At 38.8% G+C, this 18,773-nt stretch overlaps 1 protein-coding gene across 1 annotated transcript; it reads left to right on the top strand.

The window, feature by feature from the left end:
• The first annotated feature begins 38 nt into the window (after positions 1 to 38).
• On the top strand, positions 39 to 11,294 carry atp23 (ATP23 metallopeptidase and ATP synthase assembly factor homolog). Its single transcript, XM_075472444.1, has 6 exons — positions 39 to 287; positions 848 to 893; positions 1,031 to 1,112; positions 5,818 to 5,955; positions 6,042 to 6,125; positions 10,767 to 11,294. The coding sequence occupies exons 1-6, from the start codon at positions 140 to 142 to the stop codon at positions 10,968 to 10,970; spliced, it is 702 nt and encodes a 233-aa protein (XP_075328559.1). The 5' UTR covers positions 39 to 139; the 3' UTR covers positions 10,971 to 11,294.
• The last annotated feature ends 7,479 nt before the right edge of the window (positions 11,295 to 18,773 follow it).

Raw genomic sequence — 18,773 nt, 5'->3', positions numbered from 1 at the left:
CTGAGTAAATGACTGTCCTGCACTTTCCGAATAGACGATCTTTGCATACCAAACAGTGATGACCTATCTTGCGAGCTGGTGGTAGCAAACTGGGACCTTTTATGCTAACATTAACTCCACTTTGTTCACATTTAACACAATGGACCAGACTAAACAAGATGAGGAATATGGATACGATTTATTCCCCGAGAGGAACAAGGGAAAGCAACAGGAAAAAACATTCGGTCAGAAGCTGTTTACGTTCAACCACAAGTGTCAGGTCATGTTGCAGTTCTCCATTGAAACGAGTGAGTATCAAAAGCTTGCTAATTTAGCCTTTTAGAGGAAATGTCAGCTAATTTAAACCCAGAGACGCTTCTGTTAGATGTGTTTCTGATTAAAATATCTGGGCAATGACGGCGTTTAGCGCCCAGTATTTGGGTAGCAGCACGTAGCGTTAGCTAATGTAGCTAATGTAGCTAATGTTGCTAATGTAGCTCATGGAGCTCGCTGCTGTCTGATTTATTTTTTTATTTTTTATTTTTTTAATAAACTTTATTTATAAATAAGGTGGACCATAATTGGACCATATTTGGACCATATATTTTTTTTAAATAAACTTTATTTATCTTCACGATATCACATTAACAGCAGTCATGGAAGAAATAGTGTACAGTAATGAACAAAGGACATAAAATGAAAGAAGAACACAGTTAAAAAAGAGAAAAAAAAAAATAATAATAAATTAAAAAAAATTTAAAAAAATTACACAAGTAAATGCGAGTTACAAAAATAAGTTACGCTGCTGTCTGATTGTGAATGCTAATTGCAGTTAGCTCAAGCTAACAGCTGTCTGTGCTTCTGCCAGGTCCGTACGCCAAACTCCTCCTCAGTGCCATGAAGAGCTCGGGCTGGTACGTGTGTATTATTTTCTGCTTCTTTAAATTGTCATTAACAGTTTTAGAATGAAGAAGAAAACTAACATCTTTCTGAGTGTGTGCTTAAACCCTTTCAAATTTACGGTATTTACACTTTAAATTGTCTTTAACAGCGAAGTGTTTAAGAAGCGGCACTTCTCCTGTGAAGACTGCGACGGGACGGTCAGCGGCGGCTTTGACGCGACCTCCTCTCAGGTAGGACGGTGTCACAGAAGATGCAGTTAAAGGGACAGTCCGCCTCTTTAAAGGGACAGTTCTCCTCTTTAAAGGGACAGTTCTCCTCTTTAAAGGGGCAGTTCGCCTCTTTAAAGGGGCAGTTCGCCTCTTTAAAGGGGCAGTTCGCCTCTTTAAAGGGGCAGTTCTCCTCTTTAAAGGGGCAGTTCGCCTCTTTAAAGGGACAGTTCTCCTCTTTAAAGGGGCAGTTCGCCTCTTTAAAGGGGCAGTTCTCCTCCTTAAAGGGACAGTTGGCCTCTTTAAAGGGGCAGTTCGCCTCTATAAAGGAACAGTTCGCCTCTTTAAAGGGGCAGTTCGCCTCTATAAAGGAACAGTTCGCCTCTTTAAAGGGGCAGTTCTCCTCTTTAAAGGGACAGTTCGCCTCTTTAAAGGGACAGTTCTCCTCTTTAAAGGGACAGTTCGCCTCTTTAAAGGGACAGTTCTCCTCATTAAAGGGACAGTTCTCCTCTTTAAAGGGGCAGTTCTCCTCTTTAAAGGGACAGTTCGCCTCTTTAAAGGGGTAGTTCTCCTCTTTAAAGGGGCAGTTCTCCTCTTTAAAGGGACAGTTCGCCTCTTTAAAGGGGCAGTTCGCCTCTTTAAAGGGACAGTTCTCCTCCTTAAAGGGACAGTTCGCCTCTTTAAAGGGACAGTTCTCCTCTTTAAAGGGACAGTTCTCCTACTTAAAGGGACAGTTCGCCTCTTTAAAGGGACAGTTCTCCTCCTTAAAGGGACAGTTCTCCTCTTTAAAGGGGCAGTTCTCCTCTTTAAAGGGACAGTTCGCCTCCTTAAAGGGACAATTCTCCTCTTTAAAGGGGCAATTCTCCTCTTTAAAGGGACAGTTCTCCTCCTTAAAGGGACAGTTGGCCTCTTTAAAGGGACAGTTCTCCTCCTTAAAGGGACAGTTCTCCTCTTTAAAGGGGCAGTTCTCCTCTTTAAAGGGACAGTTCGCCTCTTTAAAGGGACAGTTCTCCTCTTTAAAGGGGCAATTCTCCTCTTTAAAGGGGCAGTTCTCCTCTTTAAAGGGACAGTTCGCCTCCTTAAAGGGACAATTCTCCTCTTTAAAGGGGCAATTCTCCTCTTTAAAGGGACAGTTCTCCTCCTTAAAGGGACAGTTGGCCTCTTTAAAGGGACAGTTCTCCTCCTTAAAGGGACAGTTCTCCTCTTTAAAGGGGCAGTTCTCCTCTTTAAAGGGACAGTTCGCCTCTTTAAAGGGACAATTCTCCTCTTTAAAGGGGCAATTCTCCTCTTTAAAGGGACAGTTCTCCTCCTTAAAGGGACAGTTCGCCTCTTTAAAGGGACAGTTGGCCTCTTTAAAGGGACACTTCGCCTCCTTAAAGGGACAGTTCGCCTCCTTAAAGGGACAGTTCTCCTCTTTAAAGGGGCAGTTCTCCTCTTTAAAGGGACAGTTGGCCTCTTTAAAGGGACACTTCGCCTCCTTAAAGGGACAGTTCGCCTCCTTAAAGGGACAGTTCTCCTCTTTAAAGGGGCAGTTCTCCTCTTTAAAGGGACAGTTCGCCTCCTTAAAGGGACAATTCTCCTCTTTAAAGTGACAATTCTCCTCTTTAAAGGGGCAGTTCTCCTCTTTAAAGGGACAGTTCGCCTCCTTAAAGGGACAGTTCGCCTCCTTAAAGTGACAATTCTCCTCTTTAAAGGGGCAGTTCTCCTCTTTAAAGGGACAGTTCGCCTCCTTAAAGGGACAATTCTCCTCTTTAAAGGGGCAGTTCTCCTCTTTAAAGGGACAGTTCTCCTCCTTAAAGGGACAGTTGGCCTCCTTAAAGGGACAGTTGGCCTCTTTAAAGGGACAGTTGGCCTCTTTAAAGGGACAGTTCGCCTCCTTAAAGGGACAGTTCGCCTCCTTAAAGGGACAATTCTCCTCTTTAAAGGGGCAGTTCTCCTCTTTAAAGGGACAGTTCGCCTCCTTAAAGGGACAATTCTCCTCTTTAAAGGGACAGTTGGCCTCTTTAAAGGGACAATTCTCCTCTTTAAAGGGACAGTTCTCCTCCTTAAAGGGACAATTCTCCTCTTTAAAGGGACAGTTCGCCTCTTTAAAGGGACAGTTCTCCTCTTTAAAGGGACAGTTCGCCTCCTTAAAGGGACAATTCTCCTCTTTAAAGGGACAGTTCTCCTCTTTAAAGGGACAGTTCGCCTCTTTAAAGGGACAGTTCTCCTCTTTAAAGGGACAGTTCACCGCTTTAAAGGGACAGTTCTCCTCTTTAAAGGGACAGTTCGCCTCTTTAAAGGGACAGTTTGCCTCTTTAAAGGGACAGTTCTCCTCTTTAAAGGGACAGTTCGCCTCTTTAAAGGGACAGTTCTCCTCTTTAAAGGGACAGTTCTCCTCTTTAAAGGGACAGTTCACCGCTTTAAAGGGACAGTTCTCCTCTTTAAAGGGACAGTTCGCCTCTTTAAAGGGACAGTTTGCCTCTTTAAAGGGACAGTTCGCCTCTTTAAAGGGACAGTTCGCCTCTTTAAAGGGACAGTTCTCCTCTTTAAAGGGACAGTTCACCGCTTTAAAGGGACAGTTCTCCTCTTTAAAGGGACAGTTCTCCTCTTTAAAGGGACAGTTCGCCTCTTTAAAGGGACAGTTCTCCTCTTTAAAGGGACAGTTGGCCTCTTTAAAGGGACAGTTTGCCTCTTTAAAGGGACAGTTCTCCTCTTTAAAGGGACAGTTCTCCTCTTTAAAGGGACAGTTCTCCTCTTTAAAGGGACAGTTCGCCTCCTTAAAGGAACAGTTCGCCTCCTTAAAGGGACAGTTCTCCTCTTTAAAGGGACAGTTCGCCTCCTTAAAGGAACAGTTCGCCTCCTTAAAGGGACAGTTCGCCTCCTTAAAGGAACAGTTTGCCTCTTTAAAGGGACAGTTCTCCTCTTTAAAGGGACAGTTCGCCTCTTTAAAGGGACAGTTCGCCTCTTTAAAGGAACAGTTCTCCTCTTTAAAGGGACAGTTCTCCTCTTTAAAGGGACAGTTCGCCTCCTTAAAGGAACAGTTCTCCTCTTTAAAGGGACAGTTCGCCTCCTTAAAGGAACAGTTCTCCTCCTTAAAGGGACAGTTCTCCTCCTTAAAGGGACAGTTGGCCTCTTTAAAGGGACAGTTGGCCTCTTTAAAGGGACAGTTGGCCTCTTTAAAGGGACAGTTGGCTCTCTTAAAGGGACAGTTTGCCTTTTTAAAGGGACAGTTTGCCTCTTTAAAGGGACAGGTCGCCTCTTTAAAGGGACAGTTCGCCTCTTCTGACATGAAGCTGTGTAACATCCCATATCAGCAGCATCATTTCTGAACATCTTCTTACCCCCTGCTGCGTCCTGTGAGCAGAGTTCCAGCCTCGTTTTGGTGTTGATGAAGGTAGTCCGGCTAGTTGGCTGGGGTTTAAAAAATAAAGCCTTTTGCTTCTCAGAACAATATGCGTTCAACAGAGTAATACATTTGCATCATAAAACGGTTCTCCAAGTTTTTGAGAATATCCCTTTACTTCTCCCTTGGTTTCTGAAGTCAATAAACCATTTTGCTAACGAGTTTAACCCTTTAACTTCTGCTCTCACACAAACTTAAAGAAAAAAAGTTTATTTTATCATTATTGACCAGATATAGTTATAGTTATTTAGATATTATATAGTTATTATTATTATAGTTAAAGATATAGTTGTTTAGATATTATAAAGTTATTATTATAGTTATAGATATAGTTGTTTAGATATTATATAGTTATTATTATTGTTATAGATATATTTGTTTAGATATTATATAGTTATTATTATTATTATTATAGATATAGTTTAGATATTACATAGTTATTATTATTATTATTGTTATAGATATAGTTTAGATATTATATAGTTATTATTATTATTATAGTTATAGATATAGTTGTTTAGATATTGTATAGTTATTATTATTGTTATTATAGTTATAGATATAGTTGTTTAGATATTGTATAGTTATTATTATTGTTATAGATATAGTTTAGATATTATATAGTTATTATTATCATTATAGTTATAGATATAGTTTAGATATGACATAGTTATTATAATTATAGTTATAGATATAGTTTAGATATTACATAGTTATTATTATTATTATTATTATTATAATAGTTAAAGATATAGTTGTTTAGATATTATAGTTATAGATATAGTTTAGATATTATATAGTTATTATTATTATTATAGTTATAGATATAGTTTAGATATTATATAGTTATTATTATTATAGTTATAGATATAGTTGTTTAGATATTATATAGTTATTATTATAGTTATAGATATAGTTGTTTGAATGTGTGATGAGAGTAAGAGAGAGTATGTGCTATTCAATTAAATTCAATTCATTTTTTTTTATATAGCGTCAAATACAACAAATGTCATCTCAAGGCACTTAGATAGTAAGTCCAATTCAAGCCAATTGGAATTCAATTAATTAGTAATAATCATAATTCGTAAAATAATCCAATTCGTTCATATAGAGCCAATTCAAAAACAATTTCCTAGCTAAGAAAACCAACAGATTGCACTGAAAACTTTTTGTTTATCGGTCCCTATTGTGCACTCCATGATTTTGGCGCCCCTGTTTCCTGTTTTTCTTTCTCTTTGTTATTTTTTGCCAGTGTATTTTGTCTATTTTTAAAATGTTATTACTTTTATCTGTCCCTTTAAACGCCGCATCATTACAGCTCTCCTCCTCGTTGTGTTTCCTCAGATTGTTCTGTGTCAGAACAACATCCACCAGCAGTCTCACATGAACCGAGTGGTGACGCACGAGCTCATCCACGCCTTCGACCACTGCCGCGCCAACGTGGACTGGTTCAACAACTTCAGACATCTGGCCTGTTCCGAGGTGAGAGGTTCAGGTTTAGGTTTCCATTGAGGAAGGTTCCCTTCCTCAGAAGTGTTTGAGAGTAAGTTTTATGTCCCGATCGTCAGATCCGAGCGGCGAACCTCAGCGGGGATTGCTCCTTTTCCAGTGAAGTCTCCAGACTGAACTTCGGCTTGAAGCAGCATCAGCAGGTGCGTAAGTTTGGCTAAAAGCCGCTCTTTAGCTCTTTAGTTCTTTAGTTCTTTAGCTCTTTAGTTCTTTAGTTCTTTAGCTCTTTAGTTCTTTAGCTCTTTAGCTCTTTAGTTCTTTAGCTCTTTAGTTCTTTAGCTCTTTAGCTCTTTAGTTCTGTAGCTCTTTAGTTCTTTAGCTCTTTAGCTCTTTAGTTCTTTAGCTCTTTAGTTATTTAGCTCTTTAGTTCTTTAGCTCTTTAGCTCTTTAGTTCTTTAGCTCTTTAGTTCTTTAGTTCTTTAGCTCTTTAGTTCTTTAGCTCTTTAGCTCTTTAGCTCTTTAGTTCTTTAGCTCTTTAGCTCTTTAGTTCTTTCGCTCTTTAGCTCTTTAGTTCTTTAGCTCTTTAGTTCTTTAGCTCTTTAGCTCTTTAGTTCTTTAGCTCTTTAGTTATTTAGCTCTTTAGTTCTTTAGCTCTTTAGCTCTTTAGTTCTTTAGTTCTTTAGCTCTTTAGCTCTTTAGCTCTTTAGTTCTTTAGCTCTTTAGTTCTTTAGTTCTTTAGCTCTTTAGTTCTTTAGCTCTTTAGCTCTTTAGTTCTTTAGCTCTTTAGCTCTTTAGTTCTTTAGTCCTTTAGCTCTTTAGCTCTTTAGCTCTCTAGCTCTTTAGCTCTTTAGTTCTTTAGCTCTTCAGTTATTTAGCGCTTTAGTTCTTTAGCTCTTTAGCTCTTTAGTTCTTTAGCTTGTTTAGCTCTTTAGTTCTTTAGCTCTTTAGTCCTTTAGTTCTTTAGCTCTTTAGTTCTTTAGCTCTTTAGTTCTTTAGCTCTTTAGCTCTATAGTTCTTTAGCTCTATAGTTCTTTAGCTTGTTTAGCTCTTTAGTTCTTTAGTCTTTAGCTCTTTAGTTCTTTAGTTCTTTAGTCTTTAGCTCTTTAGTTCTTTAGCTCTTTAGCTCTTTAGTTCTTTAGCTCTTTAGTTCTTTAGCTCTTTAGCTCTTTAGTTCTTTAGTCTTTAGCTCTTTAGTTCTTTAGCTCTTTAGTTCTTTAGTCTTTAGCTCTTTAGTTTTTTAGTTCTTCGGTTCTTTAGCTCTTTAGTTCTTTAGCTCTTTAGTTCTTTAGTCTTTAGCTCTTTAGCTCTTTAGTTCTTTAGTCTTTAGCTCTTTAGTTCTTTAGTTCTTTGGTTATTTAGCTCTTTAGTTCTTTAGTTCTTTAGCTCTTTAGTTCTTTAGCTCTTTAGTTCTTTAGCTCTTTAGTTCTTTAGTCCTATAGTTCTTTAGTTCTTTAGCTCTTTAGCTCTCTAGCTCTTTAGCTCTTTAGTTCTTTAGCTCTTCAGTTATTTAGCGCTTTAGTTCTTTAGCTCTTTAGCTCTTTAGTTCTTTAGCTTGTTTAGCTCTTTAGTTCTTTAGCTCTTTAGTCCTTTAGTTCTTTAGCTCTTTAGTTCTTTAGCTCTTTAGTTCTTTAGCTCTTTAGCTCTATAGTTCTTTAGCTCTTTAGTTCTTTAGCTTGTTTAGCTCTTTAGTTCTTTAGTCTTTAGCTCTTTAGTTCTTTAGTCTTTAGCTCTTTAGTTCTTTAGCTCTTTAGCTCTTTAGTTCTTTAGCTCTTTAGTTCTTTAGCTCTTTAGTTCTTTAGCTCTTTAGTTCTTTAGCTCTTTAGCTCTTTAGTCTTTAGCTCTTTAGTTCTTTAGCTCTTTAGTTCTTTAGTCTTTAGCTCTTTAGTTCTTTAGTTCTTCGGTTATTTAGCTCTTTAGTTCTTTAGCGCTTTAGCTCTTTAGTTCTTTAGCTCTTTAGTTCTTTAGCTCTTTAGTTCTTTAGCTCTTTAGTTCTTTAGCTCTTTAGTTCTTTAGTCCTATAGTTCTTTAGTTCTTTAGCTCTTTAGCTCTCTAGCTCTTTAGCTCTTTAGTTCTTTAGCTCTTCAGTTATTTAGCGCTTTAGTTCTTTAGCTCTTTAGCTCTTTAGTTCTTTAGCTTGTTTAGCTCTTTAGTTCTTTAGCTCTTTAGTCCTTTAGTTCTTTAGCTCTTTAGTTCTTTAGCTCTTTAGTTCTTTAGCTCTTTAGCTCTATAGTTCTTTAGCTCTTTAGTTCTTTAGCTTGTTTAGCTCTTTAGTTCTTTAGTCTTTAGCTCTTTAGTTCTTTAGTTCTTTAGTCTTTAGCTCTTTAGTTCTTTAGCTCTTTAGCTCTTTAGTTCTTTAGCTCTTTAGTTCTTTAGCTCTTTAGTTCTTTAGCTCTTTAGCTCTTTAGTCTTTAGCTCTTTAGTTCTTTAGCTCTTTAGTTCTTTAGTCTTTAGCTCTTTAGTTCTTTAGTTCTTCGGTTATTTAGCTCTTTAGTTCTTTAGCGCTTTAGCTCTTTAGTTCTTTAGCTCTTTAGTTCTTTAGCTCTTTAGTTCTTTAGTCTTTAGCTCTTTAGTTCTTTAGCTCTTTAGTTCTTTAGTCTTTAGCTCTTTAGTTCTTTAGTTCTTCGGTTATTTAGCTCTTTAGTTCTTTAGCTCTTTAGTTCTTTAGTCCTATAGTTCTTTAGTTCTTTAGTTCTTTAGCTCTTTAGTCCTATAGTTCTTTAGTTTTTTAGCTCTTTAGTTCTTTAGTCCTTTAGTCCTTTATTTTTTTAGCTCTTTAGCGCTTTAGTTCTTTAGTTCTTTAGTTCTTTAGCTCTTTAGTTCTTTAGCTCTTCAGTTATTTAGCGCTTTAGTTCTTTAGCTCTTTAGCTCTTTAGTTCTTTAGCTTGTTTAGCTCTTTAGCTCTTTAGTCCTTTAGTTCTTTAGCTCTTTAGTTCTTTAGCTCTTTAGTTCTTTAGCTCTTTAGTTCTTTAGTTCTTTAGCTCTTTAGTTCTGTAGCTCTTTAGTTCTTTAGCTCTTTAGCTCTTTAGTTCTTTAGTTATTTAGCTCTTTAGTTCTTCGGTTATTTAGCTCTTTAGTTCTTTAGCTCTTTAGCTCTTCAGTTATTTAGCTCTTTAGCCCTTTAGTTCTTTAGCTCTTTAGTTATTTAGCTCTTTAGTTATTTAGCTCTTTAGTTCTTTAGTCCTATAGTTCTTTAGTTTTTTAGCTCTTTAGTCCTTTAGTCCTTTAGTTTTTTAGCTCTTTAGCGCTTTAGTTCTTTAGTTCTTTAGCTCTTTAGTTATTTAGCTCTTTAGTTCTTTAGCTCTTTAGTTATTTAGCTCTTTAGTTCTTTAGCTCTTTAGTCGTATAGTTATTTAGCTCTTTAGTTCTTTAGTCGTATAGTTTTTTAGCTCTTTAGTTCTTTAGTCCTTTAGTCCTTTAGTTTTTAGCTCTTTAGTTCTTTAGCTCTTTAGTCCTATAGTTCTTTAGTTTTTTTAGTTCTTTAGTTCTTTAGCTCTTTAGTTCTATAGTTCTTTAGCTCTTTAGTTCTATAGTTCTTTAGTTTTTTTTTAGCTCTTTAGTCCTTTAGTCCTTTAGTTTTTTAGCTCTTTAGTTCTTTAGCTCTTTGGTTTTTTAGCTCTTTGGTTCTTTAGCTCTTTAGTCCTTTAGCTCTTTAGCTCTTTAGTTCTTTAGCTCTTTAGCTCTTTAGTCCTTTAGTTCTTTAGCTCTTTAGTTCTTTAGCTCTTTAGCTCTATAGTTTTTTAGCTCTTTAGTTCTTTAGCTCTTTAGTTCTTTAGCTTGTTTAGCTATTTAGTTCTTTAGTCTTTAGGTCTTTAGTTCTTTAGTTCTTTAGCACTTTAGTTCTTTAGTCTTTAGTTCTTTAGCTCTTTAGCTCTTTAGTTCTTTAGCTCTTTAGTTCTTTAGCTCTTTAGTTCTTCAGCTCTTTAGTCCTTTAGTTTTTTAGCTCTTTAGCTCTTTAGTTCTTTAGCTCTTTGGTTTTTTAGCTCTTTGGTTCTTTAGCTCTTTAGTTCTTTAGTCCTTTAGTTTTTTAGCTCTTTACCTCTTTAGCTCTTTAGCTCTTTAGTTCTTTAGCTCTTTAGTTCTTTAGCTCTTTAGTTCGTTAGCTCTTTAGCTCTTTAGTCCTTTAGTTTTTTAGCTCTTTACCTCTTTAGCTCTTTAGTTCTTTAGCTCTTTAGTTCTTCAGCTCTTTAGCTCTTCAGTTATTTAGCTCTTTAGCTCTTTAGTTCTTTAGCTCTTTAGCTCTTTAGTTCTTTAGCTCTTTAGCTCTTTAGTTATTTAGCTCTTTAGTTCTTTAGCTCTTTAGTCCTATAGTTCTTTAGTTTTTTAGCTCTTTAGTTCTTTAGTCCTTTAGTCCTTTAGTTTTTTAGCTCTTTAGCTCTTTAGTTCTTTAGTTCTTTAGTCCTATAGTTCTTTAGCTCTTTAGTTCTTTAGTCCTTTAGTTTTTTAGCTCTTTAGTTCTTTAGCCCTTAGTTCTTTAGCTCTTTAGTTCTTTAGCTCTTTAGTTCGTTAGTTTTTTAGTTCTTTAGCTCTTTAGTTTTTTAGCTCTTTAGTTCTTTAGCTCTTTGGTTCTTTAGCTCTTTAGTCCTTTAGCTCTTTAGCTCTTTAGTTCTTTAGGTCTTTAGCTCTTTAGTTCTTTAGCTCTTTAGTTCTTTATCTCTTTAGCTCTTTAGTTCTTTAGCTCTTTAGTTCTTTAGTCCTATAGTTCTTTAGTTCTTTAGCTCTTTAGCTCTTCAGTTATTTAGCTCTTTAGCCCTTTAGTTCTTTAGTTTTTTAGTTCTGTAGCTCTTTAGTTTCTCAGCCCCGCGGCGCCGCTCTCACGCCTAACTCGCCCGTTTCCTTTCCCTCAGGAGTGCGTCCGAGGCCGCGCCCTGCGCTCCATCCTGGCCGTGAGGAAAATCAGCCGAGAGGAGGCAGAGAAAATCGTGGACGAGGTCTTCGACTCGTGCTTCAACGACCACGAGCCCTTTGGGCGGATCCCGCATGGCGCCAAGGAAGCCAAGTTCGCCTACAGAGACTATGTGAACAGGGATCGGTATTCCTCCAGTCTGTAGTGCTGCTCTCCTGAAGCTTTGGTGGCGTAAAGAAAGGTCTGTGTGGAAGCCATCTTCTCTTTAAAGGGACTCTGAGATTCGTCCTTGGGACAGGAAATGGAGACGGGAGGTTCGGGGCATTTAATTTCCCTCCTTTTGGACACTTCCTGTGTTTTAAGGCTTCACACAGACTGTTTGCTCTCCAGGTTCAGCATCCGATGAGGTGCCACCGATATCTGTTTTTAAGCCATTAATGGGTGCTATTCAATCAGAGTGTGGATGTGTTTCCTCCCCCGGTTCATGTTTCCACAACGATTTCCTGCATAAACAGCTGATTGTGCCGAATCGTCTCTTCGTCTTTCTGCTCCTGCCTTCATTTATAGGAAATGTTTTCAAGCATAGAAATTAGTCTCCAGAAGTGACCAAAGTTGGACCACAGTTGGACCACAGTTGGACCAAAGTTGGACCACAGTTGGACCACAGTTGGACCACAGTTGGACCAAAGTTGGACCACAGTTGGACCACAGTTGGACCACAGTTGGACCAAAGTTGGACCAAAGTTGGACCAAAGTTGGACCACAGTTGGACCACAGTTGGACCACAGTTGGACCAAAGTTGGACCACAGTTGGACCACAGTTGGACCACAGTTGGACCACAGTTGGACCACAGTTGGACCAAAGTTGGACCAAAGTTGGACCAAAGTTGGACCAAAGTTGGACCACAGTTGGACACTATCATGGCTTTCTGAAGGTCATGCCGACTTAAAACCATTCTAACTTTGTCCAGGAGACGCAGCTGATGGGGTCATTGGGTCCTAATGAAGTGTTTATCGGAGTGAAACCTGCAGAACGAGGACGCACCGTGACCTTCAGAGCCGTGTCAGAGCTAACGGTGGCGGCGGACGGATCCTGCTGGCGTCTCAGAGTTACATTTAAGGGTAAAACTGTTGCGTTTGTCCTTGGGAGCAGAAAGTAACGGCTGATTTAGAATATTTTACACAGTCGAATCCTTCAAAAGAGCATGTGGGACCAGTGAGATAAGTAAAGTGTGAAAAGTTCTTCAGCAGCAGCAGCAGCCAACCTTGTTCACATCTGTGCAGCCGCTGTAAAATGTCACCGCTGACATCTTTATGGGGCATTAGCATTTTGATATTCTGCTTTCCCTCTGCAGGGATTAACCAGGGACAAAGTTAGGAACATTATCCTCATAATCCCCCCTTTTTCCTCCAACTTTTCCTCCACTGTTGCCTATCTCAAAGACAACAGGCTCCACGTCCTAATCAGAGTCGCCCAGAGTTTCTGGTGCAATATGTTAGGACCATATTTGGACCAAAGTTGGACCATATTTGGACCATAGTTGGACCATATTTGGACCATAGTTGGACCATATTTGGACCAAAGTTGGACCATATTTGGACCAAAGTTGGACCATATTTGGACCAAAGTTGGACCATATTTGGACCAAAGTTGGACCATATTTGGACCAAAGTTGGACCATATTTGGACCAAAGTTGGACCATATTTGGACCAAAGTTGGACCATATTTGGACCAAAGTTGGACCATATTTGGACCAAAGTTGGACCATATTTGGACCAAAGTTGGACTATATTTGGACCAAAGTTGGACCAAAGTTGGACCATATTTGGACCATATTTGGACCATATTTGGACCATATTTGGACCATATTTGGACCAAAGTTGGACCATATTTGGACTATATTTGGACCAAAGTTGGACCATATTTGGACCAAAGTTGGACCATATTTGGACCAAAGTTGGACCATATTTGGACCAAAGTTGGACCATATTTGGACCAAAGTTGGACTATATTTGGACCAAAGTTGGACCAAAGTTGGACCATATTTGGACCATATTTGGACCATATTTGGACCATATTTGGACCATATTTGGACCAAAGTTGGACCATATTTGGACTATATTTGGACCAAAGTTGGACCATATTTGGACCAAAGTTGGACCATATTTGGACCAAAGTTGGACTATATTTGGACCAAAGTTGGACAATATTTGGACCATATTTGGACCATATTTAGACCAAAGTTGGACCATATTTGGACCAAAGTTGGACACTATCATGGCTTTCTGAAGGTCATAACGACTTAAAACCATTCTAACTTTGGCCAGGAGACGCAGCTGATGGGGTCATTGGGTCCTAATGAAGTGTTTATCGGAGTGAAACCTGCAGAACGAGGACGCACCGTGACCTTCAGAGCCGTGTCAGAGCTAACGGTGGCGGCGGACGGATCCTGCTGCCGTCTCAGAGTTACATTTACAGCTGATGGGCAGCTGTGGCTCAGTGGTTAGAGTCGGTCGTCCAATAACCAGAAGGTTGGCGGTTCGATTCCCACTCTCGCTTGGTGGAACTGACAGCTGGAGGGGTATCAGTCCACCTCCTTGTCACGGCTGAGGTGCCCTTGAGCAAGGCACCGTACCCCCATGCTCCCCGGGCGCCTTCATGGCTGCCCACCACTCCAGGCTGGCATCTGTCTCTGAGTGTGTGACCCTGTGTGTGTGTCAACCTGGATGGGTTAAAAGCGGAGGACCAATCTACCTTCGGGTATCAATAAAAGTCAACTTAACATTTAAGGGTAAAACTGTTGCGTTTGTCCTTGGGAGCAGAAAGTAACGGCTGATTTAGAATATTTTACACAGTCGAATCCTTCAAATGAGCATGTGGGACCACTGAGATAAGTAAAGTGTGAAAAGTTCTTCAGCAGCAGCAGCCAACCTTGTTCACATCTGTGCAGCCGCTGTAAAATGTCACCGCTGACATCTTTATGGGGCATTAGCATTTTGATATTCTGCTTTCCCTCCGCAGGGATTAACCAGGGACAAAGTTAGGAACATTATCCTCATAATCCCCCCTTTTTCCTCCAACTTTTCCTCCACTGTTGCCTATCTCAAAGACAACAGGCTCCACATCCTAATCAGAGTCGCCCAGAGTTTCTGGTGCAATGTGTTCAGCTCTTAATTTCATCCACTTAGAAAACAGCAGAAGAAGAGGATGAGCGTGGGCCGGAACAACAAGGCGAGTGTGGGTGGGACGGGGCGAGCGGCGGAGATTAGCTTCATTTTGGAAGCTTATCCGAGGACGCGATGAGAACGGCGTGGGATTAATGCGAGGCGAATCCAAGCAGACAAAAGGGAGGAATGATATTCAGATTTGTACATCTGTGCAGGCTAAAAAGAGGAATCATACAAAACAACAGCATTACTGACGGGAATGAATACAAATCAAACAGCAGCTGGTGCAGTTCCACATGCAAAACAAGGCTGTGAGTGTGTAAGATTCATTTAGTTCCCAACAAACAAGACACGCCGAGGTTAGGAGGAGTTCTTTTAATCAGAGAAGGATACACAGCCATCAGATTGGTTGATAAAAAAGTGCAGAAGAGGCGATTTCAGCAGCTTTACAGCCTGAAAAGTTTAAACTTTTAAACTTTAAACTCTGTTATGGCCTTCAACAGGAGGCTTGGGCTGTGTTCGAAACCGCATACTTCTCCTACTAACTTTAACTTTCTTTAAGTTCCCGGATGCATACTAGATTCTCCTAAATGTTGGGTATGCATCATGAGGTTACTACTCATACTCAAACTACCCAAGATGCAACGTAACGTGACGTCGCCGATCGTCATTTCCTGTCAAAACGGCAGTTTCAAGCTAGCTACAACGAGGGCAGGTTCACTTCCTGTTTTCAAAACAAAAGCACCAATTGTATGGTAATGGCTTTCCCTATGATAAAAGGCAACGGGTATTTTATTTTGTGAAAATAACAGGAAGTGCGTTAGCTCACTGCGGCTAGCTTTAGTAGCGCCGAATTCGTGGGAACAAAATGGTAAACAGCCGGTATTTTGTCAGGTTTTCAACACGTTGGGGATCTAAACGACTACTTTCTCTCCTGAAAATGTTTCAAATGTTGCTAAAGTTTACAGAGTTTAGAGCTTAAGAGAAATCAGCTTCAGGCCGGCTGATTTCGGCTCGGGCAGGAGCGAAATGCATTGTGGGTAAACGCTCTGCATACTGTCTGATCGATCAGTATGTAGTATGCAGTATGTAGTATGCAGTAAGTAGTATGCAGTATGGAAGTATGTAGTATGTAGTATGTAGTATGCAGTATGCAGTATGTAGTATGTAGTATGCAGTATGTAGTATGTAGTATGTAGTATATAGTATGTAGTATGCAGTATGCGGTTTCTAACACAGCCTAAATGTTACATTTTACCCACAAACCATCTGTGTTTCTGCCTCTGGAGGTGGAAGGAAGGGTTCAGTGAAAGTTTCAGGTGTTTCAGGAGGTGATGAGGCCTGTGAGAGCGGCTTAAAACATGGAAGCTAAGAATCCCGACACTCAGGTGGGTTTTAATTTGCAAAGCGACATTACAAATTACAAATACCTGTTAAAGCTGTTGGAATAATGTGTTCCTGCAGCTTCAACCCTCCTGTTGTCCTGCGGGTCCAAAGTGAGCCACCACCATGTTTAGCTGAAAAAAGTTCAGTTTTTTTTCCCCCTTTCTATATAATTAATTCAGAAGTAATTACTTCACATTTATATAATAAAAAACAATAAAACAAATTAAAAAAAATCTTCATACTGTAGATTTGTACATAGCGAATGTTTATTCACTATTTTTATTTATTTTATATTTATTTTATTCTATTCTATTTGCTTGTTTTTACTTTAATTGTTTTCATATCTTTTACTGTATGCTGCAACAAAACAATTTCCCAAATTGGGATGAATAAAGTATCTATCTATCTATCTATCTATCTATCTAATAGCAATAATAAATAATAAACCTTTATTATGTAAAAGAAAACTGAGAAAACAAGAAAACTGTTGGTCCAACTGACAGTAAAAAAAAAAAAAAAAAAGTGTAATCCTGAAAACTGGTGATTGTCTTTTTGTATTGTGTAACAAAAAATACATGATAAAAAATGTATTGAATTGAGTTGAATAGATAAATAACAGGTGGTTTCATCATACTAAATATATTTTGGATTTAAATTTCAATTAAGTTGCTTTATTTTGGGGCTTTGGTAGGGCGGCTCATTTTTAACCTGTAGGACAAAGGGAGTAAACACAATGTTCAGTAAAATAAAGACACGCTAGATCAATTTAAAGCTTCCTGGGTTTCCATATCAGGATGAATATGCACAATAATAATGAATAAAAACCCTACACAGCATGTTTTTCCTGTGTGAGACTGAATGGATGCCGTTAAACTCGCTGAAGTATCACCTCACATCCTGTAGATGGCGCATTTGACCCACTTCTCATCACCAGCATCCATTCTGACTCCCAGAGAAGCTGCTGTTTACACATAATTGAATTAATTTCATTGTGTCCTGTTCTAGGTGACTGTGGGGCCTTTTATGAGCAGAGATAGGGGCGCCGCAATCCAGCTGCTGCTGAAAAGAGCGACGACTTCCATTATTCCATCTATTCAGGCAGGCGGCACCCACTGTGATCTAATTAGGATGCTCCAGGAACACCGAGATCTCCTCACTAATCAGCGGCAGGACAACACATTAACCTCCAGAGCAGTAATGAACTCATCCGGTTAATTAGAGTGAAGTCAGATTTCTCGGTAGCACTGATGAAACACGGCGAGGACACACTTGCCTTTGTTTTAAGTTTTTAGGTGTTGATTATGAGAGGCTTTAAGATGATTTAGCTGGGGATTTTTAAAGTATTATGAGATGAGCAGAGCTGTCTGACGTGTTTGCACCCCCAACCCAATCCATCCTTTCAGAAAACATAGTGAGGATCTTTTTTTTGGGGGGAGAGGACATTTTATGTACATTTTCTTCTCAAGGTCTTAAATGACTTTGAAATGAACATAAGTGAGAGAAAGAAGCAGAGGAGAAAGTCGATTAAAAGACTGGCTGACAGTGTGGCATCCTTCAGCCAAGATGGCCGTTCCTCTGTCCTCTGTCCCATCTCCAGCTCTCTGGGGAAATGTTTGAACAAAAGAAAAATATATTGAGCCAAGTCGCCTCGTCTTTAGCCTGAGGAGAACAATCATATTCAGCCAATTGAGGACAGGAGCACGTATCTAAAGATGGCCACACTGAGCCTTGTTTCATGGGCTGACTTCATATCTATCAGGGAAAAATATCTAGTAAAGAAATAAGAACAAACTGAATGTCATTAAAAACGGGACAACAGTGCTAGCAAACTAGCAAAACTTAACCTTGTGAAAGAAAATGCTAATCGGAATTAGCTTAGCATTAAGTTGGAGTACTATCATTGATTTATAATTGTAGTATTGGTAAAATAGTTTATTTTTTTACAGAAATACTACGCTACTGTTGCTATCATTAATGATTAACATACTTTAACATTTAGGAAAATAAGGTTGTCTGTCTTGTATCAACAATGATGAGAAGCTAGCTAACTTAGTTTAGCCAAAATCCAGTTTAGCATTAGAGTAAGTCTTGGTAAAATAACAAACCTTACATTGCTCAAAAGTATCAAAATGTAACAATCAGAACCAGTAAAAATCATTAACAAATCCATTTTATATCTCATTTTATCTGTGTTAATACCACCGGGTAAAAAGAATAAACATAGATACACTAAGCTAATGGCTACGCTATCAGTAGCAGCCACATATTTACTACACAAAGATGAGCTAAGAACAAAATAAACACATTTTCTATTATGTGAAACTTTTTTTAATCAGAATGTTTTTGGCGACAGTTGCTTGTGCTTGAATTGTGTTTTGTTTTCTGAGCAGCAGTTATGCAACAACTTTTTCAACATCAAAATATCAAAACTTTCTACCATTAAGAGCTCATGAGCACAGGTAACCAGCGGCAAATATTGACGTGTCCATCATGGCAGTGAATTTGAGTGGGTGAGAGGCAACAAGGAGGATAAAAGGTTTAAATCATTATAATTCACAGTACAAAATTCTCTGGAGGCTTATCTCTAACCTGACAATTAACTTTCCCAGCAGGGAAGCCCTGCTGGAGACAACTGTGTAAATCAATTAATTATGAGTGCAAGTTAAGGATTAATTAAGGAGTAAAGTTAGCAAAGATCATCTTTGAATTACTATTGTTTAATGAGTTTATGTGATATAAACAGTTTCTCTGAGTTTGGGCCATAAATTCTCTCTCTTACCCTCAGATGAAAACTGTTGACAACATGGATGCAGGATGAACTCAAAGCACTATTTAAGGTTGTCATGCTTTCGTTCGTTTGCAGTCAAACAGAGAAGAAAGAAAGAAAGGCTGTGAGTTGGTAAATGCCCTTTTTCCTTTTCCCACGTAGTCCCAAAAGCAGCCATAAGTCGAGGGATTTGTGACACACAGAATGAGGTTTATTAGGAATGAAAGGACTGGAGATTATATCAGGAAATCCCCCTAAAACACACACATGGTCGCACTGCAGATCGTCTTGATATCGCAAAACATCCTGAGTTAAGCAGAGACTTAGCAGCAAACGCATGTTGCACTCAGGTAATCTGAACATTGATGTTGTTTAAACCTAAATATCGCCATTAGATTACACTACAGAGCTGCTACTTTTGTTGTAAAGTGCATCATTTCTCTCCCAGTCGCCCTGAAAACTTAAAAAAAGATGTAAATTAACACATTTTCTTTCAGGTAAATTAGCTCCGGCAGAATGTTAACATTCACGGAGGAATGTAGGCTAGATGAGTTCTGCCACAGTAATTACCACGCGGTGGCATTTAAATCTTCATTTGGCTAATAATATGCATGATATTAATTAGGCCGAAGTGATTAACATAACAACCGCTGGACAATGTCCCTGGGTGCAGGAGCAGGGCTGCT

Source organism: Odontesthes bonariensis, chromosome 8, assembly GCF_027942865.1.
Source record: "Odontesthes bonariensis isolate fOdoBon6 chromosome 8, fOdoBon6.hap1, whole genome shotgun sequence".
Classification (NCBI taxonomy): Eukaryota; Metazoa; Chordata; class Actinopteri; order Atheriniformes; family Atherinopsidae; genus Odontesthes; species Odontesthes bonariensis.
Note: the sequence above shows the minus strand (reverse complement) of the source record. Positions and strands in the feature narration are given on the sequence as shown.

Coding starts and splice junctions, on each gene's coding strand:
- atp23 (XM_075472444.1), top strand. CDS start 140: ATGGACCAGACTAAACAAGATGAGGAATATGGATACGATTTATTCCCC. Junction 288..847: donor GCAGTTCTCCATTGAAACGA/GTGAGTATCAAA, acceptor TGCTTCTGCCAG/GTCCGTACGCCAAACTCCTC. Junction 1,113..5,817: donor TTGACGCGACCTCCTCTCAG/GTAGGACGGTGT, acceptor GTGTTTCCTCAG/ATTGTTCTGTGTCAGAACAA.